The 15,328-nt window shown below is 42.5% G+C and overlaps 1 protein-coding gene across 1 annotated transcript; it reads left to right on the top strand.

Annotated features, from left to right (window-relative positions):
* Window positions 1-11,923: 11,923 nt before the first annotated feature.
* Window positions 11,924-14,929, top strand: LOC124691509. Its single transcript, XM_047224795.1, has 4 exons — window positions 11,924-12,061; window positions 12,155-12,352; window positions 12,747-12,830; window positions 13,899-14,929. The coding sequence occupies exons 1-4, from the start codon at window positions 11,939-11,941 to the stop codon at window positions 14,565-14,567; spliced, it is 1,074 nt and encodes a 357-aa protein (XP_047080751.1). The 5' UTR covers window positions 11,924-11,938; the 3' UTR covers window positions 14,568-14,929.
* Window positions 14,930-15,328: the final 399 nt, after the last annotated feature.

The raw sequence follows: 15,328 nt of genomic DNA on the forward strand, positions 1-15,328 counted from the left end.
GTACAACAAGGTATACCAACCTTGATAGCACCCATATGCAATTAAATGCTTAAGATACTCATGATTCACTAAAACTATACAAGCTCTAGTTGTTGATGAATCCAACTGTGTTGAGATCCATCTAATTCCTACCCTAGAAACTAGTTGAAACCATAGTAAACCATAGAACTCCACAACCTTAATTATCATACCTGTTCTTTACTAAAGAACATGTTCTTCAAAAGTTATTCTTTTTGAAGTATATGATAATTAATCATTAACCATGCCATATAGTGCTAAAACCAACCACCATTCATTACATATTAGGATTATACCAAACGTTATTGTTGTGTGCTATTAGTGTTATTATTATGATATATTACAACACCTGTTTATGATACCAAGCAACCAATCCTTAATAAGAACCTTGTTTGTCAATCACTCTAAAAGTGCAACACACCCTGAACCAATCATTACAACTTACTGATCCTAAATCATCGGGGTTAGGTCACGCTTAGAGCGATTGCATCTCATACTTATGCATTATTGCATCCTTGCCAATCTTTTAAACATCGTCCTTACCGAACGATGATGCTATTTCAGAATTTGGAGTTATTGCGTATCGAAGACCTTGTCTGCATAATCTTGCAGTCAAGAAAGGCAAGTTCATCACTTGCTCATGTCATTTGAGTATTTTTACCAAACTACTTGCAAAGTATTATGTTTATCACTATTGCATAAAAAGCAAAACCACTATTTTCATAACTATGAATATGACTATGTGGTGGGCAATGGAACCATGGATTGTGTTGATATGGTGGAGGTTCCATTGCAAGGGTTTATATCCATCTAGGATTAAACAACAAATGTCACCCAGTGATTCTTGTGCCGTAATAACCGTGTTAACCATAAGATCCGGAGTGGGACGGAGTAGTCAAAAGTGTTTCCACCTCTCTTTCATCAACGGATGCGCATTACCGTAGGCACTTGATCTCGAGAGACAAGATGCAGGGTGGGGAACCCGTTGAAGTCCCCACGGTAATGTGGTCTATGATGGGTTGCAACTGCCGGCGAAGGAATTTATGGTAGAGCCCTGAATTGACGTCGTGGTCGGGGTCCATCCTTAATTGGTATAAGAGGACCGGCGAGGACCCAGGGTTGGAGATTGCAACAAAGGGTGGGTGTTCGAGATAGCGGAGGAACATGATTGGCTAGACCTTATACCGGGCCTCACACCAAAGGAAGTGTGGACGGGTAACGTGCTCGGTTGGCAACAAGGTTAAGATCTCTTATGGGTAAAGCAACACACCTCTGAGAGTGTAATGAATCGTGACCTGTCACTCCCTGTTCCGGGTTTTGGAACTGCGAACGCTGCCGGAAAGGAACTCCATGAAGTTCTAGTAAACCGGTGAAGGCTGACGGACATAGTTCTTCTGAATAAAAGCAACCTTTTGAAGAAATGGTTATGAAAACCTCGCATTGGTATTAGACTTTCTGGTCTAATGTCGTAGCTAGTGCATTAAACACCTCTTTCCTATAATGAACTTGTTGAGTACGCTCGTACTCATCCCACTCTTAAATCCCCTGCTTAGATACGGAGGCATCAAAGGAGGATCTACATTACAACTCGAAGACCGAGGAGTCAACAATTACTTCAAGGGACATGAATCTGTCAGAGGAGTCAAACACCACATCCAACAAGGAGGCAAACTAGATTAGCAATAGAATGGAACTAGCTTCCTAAACTTAGATCCTAATTAGCTAGAATCTATTCATAGCCTCTATAGCTAGTTAAATACCCTACAAATAGAGTTCGTGATAAGACTAGACTACGAGTCGTTCTTCTGGAGTTTATTTGCAGTTTACCTCATTGTAAAGTAGGAGGCTGTGATGATCTTATATAACAGAGTCAATGTTGTAATTCTATAGACATGCCTTGGACCCGCATATGTTTCCGTTGTACCACTCTGAGCGATATAATACTAGTGGAACGGTGTTTCATTGGTGTTGTATCAGACTTGCATACTACACCATGCAGTGGTATGCCGGGTCACCACAGATACGACATTGGTTACACTCTTTTGCTTGGCATTGAATAGGTTTAAAGCATAAACGCCCTGGATAAGATTTTCAGTAAAAGAATCCTTTTTCGATACATGATGGTATGTAAGAACTATTCAAAATCCCAAAACGTTCAAATATGCAATTAGGACTATCTCATTGTAGATTTTCAGTAAACAACAGTAATCGTAAACTGATGCACTTCGAAAACTAAGAACAACATATAATATAACAATTTGTTTTTCATTTTATATAGTTCAGTTATTTTACCAAGCATGACAAGAGCACAATCGAAGGCAGCACTGCACTTCAATTCCCAATTGGTAGCAAAATAATCTCCTGATGAATGGATGTGTCAGAAAACATGCAATTAGGACTATCTGAGTGTAGACTTTCAATAAGCAATAGTAATGTGCAATCTGATACACTTCAAAAAAATGGGAAAACAAAAGAATAATTTTGTATTGGTTTTATATGATTCAATCATTTTACAAAAGCATCAATAGAGCACAAATGTGAAGCAGCATTGCATCTCAATTCCCAATGGATAGCAAAATAATTCCCCGATAGATGGATGTGTCATCTGGTAGAACAACTGAAAAAAGAGAGAATCAAATCAGCACTATGTCAACGATAATGCTAAGTAAGCATCGGATTAACATCTTACAAGCGAAAAATGTCATAAAGAATACAATTTAATCATGGAAAGCTGGGCAGGGTCTGCATTCAAGAACAAGACGTTTGTGTCTTTTTTGTTTATCAACAAGGTTCAAATATATCGTACAACGTGATTCATGGTTTTGTGAAGTAAAAGGTTGCAATTGTAAGAGCAACACGATGAGGCTGAAAGAGCAAGAAGCAAAAGTGCAACAGTGATATCTGAACATTATAGCAAGTATCAGCAATGTGCACCAACATATTCTATTCACCGCATCGAGCATTTATCCTTCAAACTTGTCAGCAGGAACCATATATATATATATTGAAAAACTGAACATATTATATGCAAGCCTTGTGTATTATTGTAAATATTATCAGGCACGAAAGTTACTAATAATTAGCCAACCTGCAGCAATGTAACCGACTATCAAACCTGAACTTAAGTACCGAACATTTTACAAAATATTGAAAGTTATTAATGGACGCTGCATTCCTAAGCGCACACATGAATTGACATTGTTCCTTTCCGCCGTAAGTAAACCAATCTGAATATCTAATAAAAAAAAGCCTGGCGCTAAGACAAGGCAGCTAGTTGAAGAGAGGTGAGGTAGTTTGGAAAAGGAGTAAATACATTGTGTGGAAGTAAACGAATATATCTAGCTTAAAAGAAGAAACAGGTCTAATATTCATCAGCGATGATGGCTCCACCTACCTACATCTCCTTACTCTGCTAGAACAAAACTATGAGTCACTTTGCCTCCTCTCTAGGATACATCCTTTCACAAAAGAATATTTAAATAATCCAAGTAAAATAACATTATAAACTTGCAAATGTAATGCAACTGGTTTTCCAAATATAAAATGAGATTGGTCCTCTTGCACATTACATAATTACAGTGCATGCACACAATAGTGCAAGGGAAAAAAGGTGCTTACAGAATGTTGTTATATTATTGCGATGCAGCATCTAGCTGATCCGCAAAGCTGGAAAAAAACACTATTATTGCATTTGAACTAAACACAAAGAAGAAAATAGATTAAGTACTTAAGATCTAAAATCTGTGCCGACGACTCTTGCAAACACTTAATTGATAGAGAGAAATCTCATCTGAAATGGAAACATTAAATACAATTTAATAAAACGGCCAAGTATCCAGTAAAGCTTAGCTTATAGTTTCTAAGCTTATCTTTAAAGCTGGTTGGTATGAAGAAATAAGTTATAGAAAGTCTATTACTTTGCTTCCCAAACCAGATAAATATATAAATCCCACTAATGTTACCCAATAGAAAAGTGATAGCAATTACATGACCATTGAGCATGGTGGTAGATGGGGAACAGAAACTTAGAATACAAACCTATCAGGGGATACCAGAAATACAGTTTCTAGTTACCTAGTTTGGTGGTTCTGTAACTTCAGACAAATGTTATTCAGAGCATCTAGTTATATAGCCGTGTACAAGTTGCACAAGAAAACCATGTTCAAAGCTTCACACAACTATGTACATTCAATGACGATTACCTGCACCAACTTTCAGGTACAATACATGTATTATCATATCCACAAGCACCCACGTGAAATGCATCAACGTGAACCAGATAATACGAGTTCAAGCCCAGGAGTGCTCTACGTGGATTTCAAAATTATGCACCCCTCCTACCTCTCGTTCCACGAGATAACACCGCTTACACAATTTCGAAAGGAAAGGAAATTCATTTTAAAGCCAAAACATTAGCTCGGACATGCTGGAAAAGAGGACGAGTGAATCCTTTATAGTCTACAGTCCCGGCACAAGCAGATTTGTTGTTGTTGACACCCGAGGCATTTAACCGAGCAATCAAACCGTAAGATAGTGCACCTGCAAATAACATGGGTCATATTGGAGCAGCGGGATAAAATACTTTGCAGGGTTACTTACCAAAAGGCAAACCAACCAAAAGTTCAGTTGATGCACGTTGAGATAAAAATCTGAAAGACTAAAGAGAAAAATAAGGATAATTTTACAAGAGACCCCATTTCTTGGTGCAATCTTTCAAGCCGATACTCCCAATATAGATAAGAAGATAAGAGCTATACAAACTCACTTTGATATTTGAACAAGGATAAAATGACCGAGCAAGGAATATATATTGCTTTGATTCTCACTTTTTTCTTCAAGCCTATCATCTCATCTAAATTCTAGATGTATTGGTCCCTCGGAGAGCTGTAACAAAAGAAATACATATAAATCTTCACCGGTCATAAGTATCACTCAGAATTATGATGTTCTAAATAACGTCAACGGTGTTGCTGCTCTTCTCGGAAGTGGATCTAACTCACCTGTTGATTGGTTGCGAGGAGAGTCGAACGGTGTGCTCGCGCACCAAGCTTGACAAAATCCCTGGAGGTTGTAAGGTTGTAGCTGATGAAGAATACTTGTTGGACACTTGGACTCGTTACAAGCAGAACTTCAAGAGACATATGATATATGTCATCAGATCGATCAACCAGTCTGCAATACGACCACCTAACTCAACTGCCAGCCACTAAATCTTCACCTGAGCGAGGCCATCAGAAGTCAGAACAGGACAGTCATACCTGAACAAGAGTTTGCTGGGTGAGGAGCACGCCGGCGTCAATGTCGAAGCCAAGCGGGACGATGCGGAACCCACAGAGGACGAATCGGCAGGAGGAGACACCGCGACATCCATCGATCCACTCGAGGATGACGCGCTCTGGGGCATCGACGGCGCCACATCACAGAGGAGGCAGGCGGCGTTCCCAGAGATGGGGAACAACAGGCGGCGCAGGAGGCGAGGGCGAGGAGCCTTGGCGTGCGGGCGGTGATGCTCGTGCAGTGGAGGGCGGCCCATGTTCGCGCGGCCCAGATAGGCGCGTGCGGAACGAAATTACGACGAAGACGACCAAAACGTATTGCAAAGCTGGAAAAAAACACTATTATTGCATTTGAACTAAACACAAAGAAGAAAATAGATTAAGTACTTAAGATCTGAAATCTGTGCCGACGACTCTTGCAAACACTTAATTGATAGAGAGAAATCTCATCCGAAATGGAAACATTAAATACAATTTAATAAAACGGCCAAGTATCCAGAGAAAGCTTAGCTTATAGTTTCTAAGCTTATCTTTAAAGCTGGTTGGTATGAAGAAATAAGTTATAGAAAGTCTATTACTTTGCTTCCCAAACCAGATAAATATATAAATCCCACTAATGTTACCCAATAGAAAAGTGATAGCAATTACATGACCATTGAGCATGGTGGTAGATGGGGAACGAAACTTAGAATACAAACCTATCAGGGGATACCGTAAATACAGTTTCTAGTTACCTAGTTTGGTGGTTCTCGTAACTTCGGACAAATGTTATTCGAGCATCTAGTTATATAGCCTTGTACAAGTTGCACAAGAAAACCATGTTCAAAGCTTCACACAACTATGTACATTCAATGACGATTACCTGCACCAACTTTCAGGTACAATACATGTATTATCATATCCACAAGCACCCACGTGAAATGCATCAACGTGAACCAGATAATACGAGTTCAAGCCAAGGAGTGCTCTACGTGGATTTCAAAATTATGCACCCCTCCTACCTCTGTTCCACGGATAACACCGATTACACAATTTCGAAAGGAAAGGAAATTCATTTTAAAGCCAAAACATTAGCTCGGACATGCTGGAAAAGAGGACAAGTGAATCCTTTATAGTCTACAGTCCTGCCACAAGCAGATTTGTTGTTGTTGACACCCGAGGCATTTAACCGAGCAATCAAACCGTAAGATAGTGCACCTGCAAATAACATGGGTCATATTGGAGCAGCGGGATAAAATACTTTGCAGGGTTACTTACCAAAAGGCAAACCAACCAAAAGTTCAGTTGATGCACGTTGAGATAAAAATCTGAAAGACTAAAGAGAAAAATAAGGATAATTTTACAAGAGACCCCATTTCTTGGTGCAATCTTTCAAGCCGATACTCCCAATATAGATAAGAAGATAAGAGCTATACAAACTCACTTTGATATTTGAACAAGGATAAAATGACCGAGCAAGGAATATATATTGCTTTGATTCTCACTTTTTTCTTCAAGCCTATCATCTCATCTAAATTCTAGATGTATTGGTCCCTCAGGAGTCTGTAACAAAAGAAATACATATAAATCTTCACTCGGTCATAAGTATCACTCGGAATTATGATGTTCTAAATAACGTCAACAAGTGTTGCTGCTCTTCTCGAAGTGGATCTAACTCACCTGTTGATTGGTTGCAGGAGAGTCGAACGGTGTGCTCTGCGCACCAAGCTTGACAAAATCCCCGGAGGTTGTAAGGTTGTAGCTGATGAAGAATACTTGTTGGACACTTGGACTCGTTACAAGCGGAACTTCAAGAGACATATGATATATGTCATCGGATCGATCAACCGATCTGCAATACGACCACCTAACTCAACTGCCAGCCACTAAATCTTCACCTGAGCGAGGCCATCAGAAGTCAGAACGGGACAGTCATACCTGAACAAGAGTTTGCTGGGTGAGGAGCACGCCGGCGTCAATGTCGAAGCCAAGCGGGACGATGCGGAACCCACAGAGGACGAATCGGCAGGAGGAGACACCGCGACATCCATCGATCCACTCGAGGATGACGCGCTCTGGGGCATCGACGGCGCCACGTCACAGAGGAGGCAGGCGGCATTCCCAGAGATGGGGAACAACAGGCGGCGCAGGAGGCGAGGACGAGGAGCCTTGGCGTGCGGGCGGTGATGCTCGTGCAGTGGAGGGCGGCCCATGTTCGCGCGGCCCAGATAGGCGCGTGCGGGACGAAATTACGACGAAGACGACCAAAACGTATTGCAAAGCTGGAAAAAAACACTATTATTGCATTTGAACTAAACACAAAGAAGAAAATAGATTAAGTACTTAAGATCTGAAATCTGTGCCGACGACTCTTGCAAACACTTAATTGATAGAGAGAAATCTCATCTGAAATGGAAACATTAAATACAATTTAATAAAACGGCCAAGTATCCAGTAAAGCTTAGCTTATAGTTTCTAAGCTTATCTTTAAAGCTGGTTGGTATGAAGAAATAAGTTATAGAAAGTCTATTACTTTGCTTCCCAAACCAGATAAATATATAAATCCCACTAATGTTACCCAATAGAAAAGTGATAGCAATTACATGACCATTGAGCATGGTGGTAGATGGGGAACAGAAACTTAGAATACAAACCTATCAGGGGATACCAAAAATACAGTTTCTAGTTACCTAGTTTGGTGGTTCTGTAACTTCAGACAAATGTTATTCAGAGCATCTAGTTATATAGCCTTGTACAAGTTGCACAAGAAAACCATGTTCAAAGCTTCACACAACTATGTACATTCAATGACGATTACCTGCACCAACTTTCAGGTACAATACATGTATTATCATATCCACAAGCACCCACGTGAAATGCATCAACGTGAACCAGATAATACGAGTTCAAGCCAAGGAGTGCTCTACGTGGATTTCAAAATTATGCACCCCTCCTACCTCTGTTCCACAGATAACACCAGTTACACAATTTCGAAAGGAAAGGAAATTCATTTTAAAGCCAAAACATTAGCTCAGACATGCTAGAAAAGAGGACAGTGAATCCTTTATAGTCTACAGTCCTGCCACAAGCAGATTTGTTGTTGTTGACACCCGAGGCATTTAACCGAGCAATCAAACCGTAAGATAGTGCACCTGCAAATAACATGGGTCATATTGGAGCAGCGGGATAAAATACTTTGCGGTGGTTACTTACCAAAAGGCAAACCAACCAAAAGTTCAGTTGATGCACGTTGAGATAAAAATCTGAAAGACTAAAGAGAAAAATAAGGATAATTTTACAAGAGACCCCATTTCTTGGTGCAAGCTTTCAAGCCGATACTCCCAATATAGATAAGAAGATAAGAGCTATACAAACTCACTTTGATATTTGAACAAGGATAAAATGACCGAGCAAGGAATATATATTGCTTTGATTCTCACTTTTTTCTTCAAGCCTATCATCTCATCTAAATTCTAGATGTATTGGTCCCTCAGGAGCTGTAACAAAAGAAATACATATAAATCTTCACTCGGTCATAAGTATCACTCGAATTATGATGTTCTAAATAACGTCAACGGTGTTGCTGCTCTTCTCGAAGTGGATCTAACTCACCTGTTGATTGGTTGCAGGAGAGTCGAACGGTGTGCTCGCGCACCAAGCTTGACAAAATCCCCGGAGGTTGTAAGGTTGTAGCCGATGAAGAATACTTGTTGGACACTTGGACTCGTTACAAGCAGAACTTCAAGAGACATATGATATATGTCATCGGATCGATCAACCGATCCGCAATACGACCACCTAACTCAACCTGCCAGCCACTAAATCTTCACCCGAGCGAGGCCATCGAAGTCGAACGGGACAGTCATACCCGAACAAGAGTTTGCTCGGGTGAGGAGCACGCCGGCGTCAATGTCGAAGCCAAGCGGGACGATGCGGAACCCACAGAGGACGAATCGGCAGGAGGAGACACCGCGGCATCCATCGATCCACTCGAGGATGACGCGCTCTGGGGCATCGACGGCGCCACGTCACAGAGGAGGCAGGCGGCGTTCCCAGAGATGGGGAACGACAGGCGGCGCAGGAGGCGAGGGCGAGGAGCCTTGGCGTGCGGGCGGTGATGCTCGTGCAGTGGAGGGCGGCCCATGTTCGCGCGGCCCAGATAGGCGCGTGCGGGACGAAATTACGACGAAGACGACCAAAACGTATTGCAAAGCTGGAAAAAAACACTATTATTGCATTTGAACTAAACACAAAGAAGAAAATAGATTAAGTACTTAAGATCTGAAATCAGTGCCGACGACTCTTGCAAACACTTAATTGATAGAGAGAAATCTCATCTGAAATGGAAACATTAAATACAATTTAATAAAACGGCCAAGTATCCGAGTAAAGCTTAGCTTATAGTTTCTAAGCTTATCTTTAAAGCTGGTTGGTATGAAGAAATAAGTTATAGAAAGTCTATTACTTTGCTTCCCAAACCAGATAAATATATAAATCCCACTAATGTTACCCAATAGAAAAGTGATAGCAATTACATGACCATTGAGCATGGTGGTAGATGGGGAACAGAAACTTAGAATACAAACCTATCGGGGATACCGAAATACAGTTTCTAGTTACCTAGTTTGGTGGTTCTGTAACTTCAGACAAATGTTATTCAGAGCATCTAGTTATATAGCCTTGTACAAGTTGCACAAGAAAACCATGTTCAAAGCTTCACACAACTATGTACATTCAATGACGATTACCTGCACCAACTTTCAGGTACAATACATGTATTATCATATCCACAAGCACCCACGTGAAATGCATCAACGTGAACCGGATAATACGAGTTCAAGCCCAGGAGTGCTCTACGTGGATTTCAAAATTATGCACCCCTCCTACCTCTGTTCCACGAGATAACACCGATTACACAATTTCGAAAGGAAAGGAAATTCATTTTAAAGCCAAAACATTAGCTCAGACATGCTAGAAAAGAGGACAGTGAATCCTTTATAGTCTACAGTCCTGCCACAAGCAGATTTGTTGTTGTTGACACCCGAGGCATTTAACCGAGCAATCAAACCGTAAGATAGTGCACCCGCAAATAACATGGGTCATATTGGAGCAGCGGGATAAAATACTTTGCGGGGTTACTTACCAAAAGGCAAACCAACCAAAAGTTCGAGTTGATGCACGTTGAGATAAAAATCTGAAAGACTAAAGAGAAAAATAAGGATAATTTTACAAGAGACCCCATTTCTTGGTGCAAGCTTTCAAGCCGATACTCCCAATATAGATAAGAAGATAAGAGCTATACAAACTCACTTTGATATTTGAACAAGGATAAAATGACCGAGCAAGGAATATATATTGCTTTGATTCTCACTTTTTTTCTTCAAGCCTATCATCTCATCTAAATTCTAGATGTATTGGTCCCTCAGGAGCTGTAGCAAAAGAAATACATATAAATCTTCACTGGTCATAAGTATCACTCAGAATTATGATGTTCTAAATAACGTCAACGGTGTTGTCTGCTCTTCTCGAAGTGGATCTAACTCACCTGTTGATTGGTTGCGAGAGAGTCGAACGGTGTGCTCGCGCACCAAGCTTGGCAAAATCCCCGGAGGTTGTAAGGTTGTAGCCGATGAAGAATACTTGTTGGACACTTGGACTCGTTACAAGCAGAACTTCAAGAGACATATGATATATGTCATCAGATCGATCAACCAGTCTGCAATACGACCACCTAACTCAACTGCAAGCCACTAAATCTTCACCTGAGCGAGGCCATCAGAAGTCAGAACGGGACAATCATACCTGAACAAGAGTTTGCTGGGTGATGAGCACGCCGGCGTCAATGTCGAAGCCAAGCGGGACGATGCGGAACCCACAGAGGATGAATCGGCAGGAGGAGACACCGCGGCGTCCATCGATCCACTCGAGGATGACGCGCTCTGGGGCATCGACGGCGCCACGTCACAGAGGAGGCAGGCGGCGTTCCCAGAGATGAGGAACAACAGGCGGCGCAGGAGGCGAGGGCGAGGAGCCTTGGCGAGGGGGGAGGCGAGGACGAGGATCCTTGGCGTGCGGGCGGTGATGCTCGTGCAGTGGAGGGCGGCCCATGTTCGCGCGGCCCAGATAGGCGCGTGCGGGACGAAATTACGACGAAGACGACCAAAACGTATTGCGAAGATTGGCAGAATAAGGAACACATTCGTACTTTTTAGGTAGTGTAGATAGATAGAATCGTCCTTGTTCCACGACATCCCCAACAACTCACCTGAGATTCTGAGAATGAAACAGTCCCAAGTCCAGAGACGATCACGAGTCATAGGCATCGCAACGCGAATCTCAAAGCCACCTCCCTTATCTTTTCCCCATCGTCACGACCTCACCACTCTCCCTCCCCCACCTGTCGTCAACTGCTCCGTCCCGGCGGCTGTCGTTGCTCGCCGCACCGCCGACGCGGCATCGCCGCCGGCCGGCCAGCCCGCTCCCCCACGGCCTCTAGCGCGCCCCGCGTCACCGCAAGCTTCTTCCCTGATGACACTGGCGATCTCGATCTGCTTCTCTGCCGGTACGCGCCACCGGGGGCTGCGCCTGCGCGCTTCCCCTTCCGCGTGATTACAGAGGCGGACGGCCTCCGTGCTCCACGCCTCCTCCTCCCACTCTACCCACCGATGTCCGTCGCCTCCTGCCTAGCCCCTCCCCCACCGCGGCTCCCGCGTGGTAGGGCTGGGCCCTCCACCCCTCCCCCCTCCCAGCTCGGATTCGGGCCTAGCAGCAGGGCTGCTCCCGCCAAGGTAAGGCAGACAACGCCCTTCGATTCAACTGCGTGATTTCGTTCCTGTGTAGCAGTACACAGTAGAATCACACTGCTTGCTGCGTGCGTTTAGGGACGGAGGCTGGTTCACATCTCGTGCTTCAGGCAGGAGCAGGATGGGTCAGCGGCATCTGATGATGGCACCGGCTTCAAGTACATTGGGCGGGTGGAGATGCCTGGGGACAAGGAGGTGAAGGGGGGAGAGGGTGGGAGCTCCAACGAGGAAGAGCAGAGTTATGAAAGTAGAGATCTGTTCGTTATTTTGCTCAAGGTAAGTCCGATTTATTTATTTCCAGCATGCCAACTTCTTTTTTTAGCAATAGCAGTTTCACATGTAGAATATATTAGTCGGGTACTGCAGAATGAAGGCATAGCATCACACTGATGAAGGCATAGCATCACACTATGCAGGATAGAACAGGAGTGAAAACTATAGCTTCGATGTTCACTTGCTCATTTGCAACGCTATCTAAGAAACCATACCGTGGTGATTAAAAAATCGATTGCTGCGGATGAGTTGATTTTCTTACCAACATAGACTTACGTGTTGGTTTATACTTTGTATCACCCTAATACCCGCATTTGTTAGCTTGCTGCTAGCCCTTTCATTGTTCAAACTTCAATTTGTCATGCGAGGCAGTGAGAATTATTAATCTATGTTCCAGATAAAGGAAAATCTACAGGAAAGAGTATCCAGATTTTGGAATGAACGCTGGATGGTACCTTGGACTGGACAAACTATTGCCCAGGTTAGTTCTCCACCTATTGTATCCACTTCTGGTGGTCCTTGGTCTATTGCAGCAACCTCACTGACAACTGGTTGAAAAAAAAAGTACTTTAAATGGCATGATGGTTGAAACCGGTCGGTCTAGGTAAGGTATTGGTCTTTCCATATCCAAGCCATGCTCACAAATACCAAATACGGATTGTTCTGGGCATGTATACTAGTTGATCAGACAAATGGAGATCTGGGTCCAAATCAGTGATGCACTCATAAGAGAAAGATGTGACTTCGTCAATAGAATCGTCTAGTTATAGTCAGATGCATACTTATTTCGCAAACCCATATTAAATGATTAGGCACGGAATCATGGAGAATATTAGATGTATTATGCTCCCGTATTGATTTTTGGTTTATGTGATAACCATTTTGCTATTTTATCTTCTGGTTATCTTTTGGAATACAAATTGGTACCAGCTGTTGTTTTTCTCATATCGTAATTTATAACCTGTATTTCATTGAACTCATGTGAATACTTCTTTTGGATATTTCAGATCAGACAGATAATAATATTGCACTTAATTTCCTACGTATGACTTTTGTATGTTGTAGCAAGCTTATAAGTTATGTCAAGATATTTATGCACTCACATAATCTTCTGTTTAATTCTTTCATTCCCGTTCCGTAGCATCCTGCTTGCACTTCCGCTGTTTACTCATGTAAAAGGGCTCACTGGCATGTGGGGAAGTTGGACCCAACAAGCATTATATAGTTTGCACCATTCACTTTACACTAAAAAATCTTACGTGGAACTGAACTCAGAGTCACAAATCCACAGGAGCAATTCCAAACATGCTGGATTACAATATTTCTCACTCTTAGAAAAAAGTTATTGATATCTCTGTTAGCATGATATGTCAAATAGAGAGGAATGAATGGTTTATGAGCTCTTTGTTCCCACCGCTAAAATATTGGTTATTGATTGCCTTACTAAAATTAATTGTGAACCCGGGGATCATGTTTGAATATAATGTTCTATTAGCAGTTCGTATGGATTTGGTACTAAGAGGAACTCACTTATGCTTTCTGAATACAGGTCATGTTTTTGTGGATTGCCACATTTTGGCTCGTGGGTTCCTGGATAGTGCCATTCTTGGCTCATGCTGCTGGCTTTAGCAAGGAAACATTGACGCACAGGGGGCAAGCATTATATAGCCTTGTGACGGACATTACTGAAGGCCTTGCTGGGATTGCTATCATTCACCAGTGCCTTGGTAGATTCCGTCCCCTTCCTCAAGGTTGGTTTGAGTTCAAATTGAAGGGCAGATGGCATTGGGATGTAGCATTGGGATGTCTGCTATTCCCATTGGTTAATTTGCTTTCTCACATCAATATCAGCCTAGTTCATATGTCGTCAGGGCCAGTCGTCGGTATATCCAGTGTAGAGCAATCCATTGTTGCCCGTGACCCAGTGGCGATGGCCTTATATGCTGTGGTAGTCACTGTGTGTGCACCTATATGGGAAGAGATTGTGTTCCGTGGTTTCCTTCTCCCATCTCTAACACGATACATGCCTCTTCCATGTTCGATCCTGGTAAGTGCCGCAGCATTTGCGCTGGCGCACTTCAACATTCAAAGGGTATTGCCGTTGATATTTCTTGGTGTTGTGATGGGAGGTGTCTTTGCCAGGTCACGCAACCTATTGGCATCGATGGTGCTTCATAGCCTTTGGAACGGTTTTGTATTCTTGGATCTGATGAAGTGAGCTATGCAGATATTATTGTTGTCCAGCTTTTGATACTCCTGTGAGATTTCCTCGGACCATAGTTTTTTCATTTTGCGTGGAGAATATAGAAGCTAACCCAGGGTGTGGTCAAGATGGTTTGTGTGGAAGAAATCACGCAGGCAACAGAGGAAGGAAAGTGCAAAATCCTGCATGCTTAATGGAGAATAGACAACAGAAGACAGCCTTCTGAAGATTTTTGTGCAGGTGTGATACCGTGATAGGATAGCCATAGGACTTGTACACAGAAGCATCTTTCTTACTAGTGTAAATTATATGCGTGAGAATAATTGCCTCATCGTGTATAGAATCCCCCATTCATATTGAGCTGTGCATTTTTTTTTCTTGATTATGTTGTCAGAAATATAGATTTCTTGGTACATCTTATCCGATGTGTTGCCTTGTTCTCATGTGAGCATTATACCATTTTTGGCGTGAAACCAAACAACCATGAAATATTTTCTGCTTTTGACCATGAAATAATCTCTCCGCTTCACAAGGAAGTGATGTTTCGGACATAAACATGGTTCTAAAATGTAGTTTTGACTAGTAATTCCTACCACAGTATATCTACAGGCCAGGTGGACGACTGCCAGAGCCCTAATTTCATTATTTCCAGTGTTCCCTCAATCTCCATTGGTGACACTGAAAGGCCAGGACATGACAGCCGGATGAAGAACCACCAATTAGGCCATGTAGTACAACCTCGAAAACCTGAACCGCATAATCCCACAAGTTTACCT

Source organism: Lolium rigidum, chromosome 1, assembly GCF_022539505.1.
Source record: "Lolium rigidum isolate FL_2022 chromosome 1, APGP_CSIRO_Lrig_0.1, whole genome shotgun sequence".
Taxonomy (NCBI): Eukaryota; Viridiplantae; Streptophyta; class Magnoliopsida; order Poales; family Poaceae; genus Lolium; species Lolium rigidum.

What these genes read in the sequence shown, in the direction of transcription:
- LOC124691509 (XM_047224795.1), top strand. Translation starts at nt 11,939, where the DNA reads ATGTCCGTCGCCTCCTGCCTAGCCCCTCCCCCACCGCGGCTCCCGCGT. An exon ending in GCAGGGCTGCTCCCGCCAAG is followed by an intron (nt 12,062 to 12,154) that starts GTAAGGCAGACA and finishes GCGTGCGTTTAG; the next exon opens with GGACGGAGGCTGGTTCACAT. An exon ending in TGTTCGTTATTTTGCTCAAG is followed by an intron (nt 12,353 to 12,746) that starts GTAAGTCCGATT and finishes TCTATGTTCCAG; the next exon opens with ATAAAGGAAAATCTACAGGA.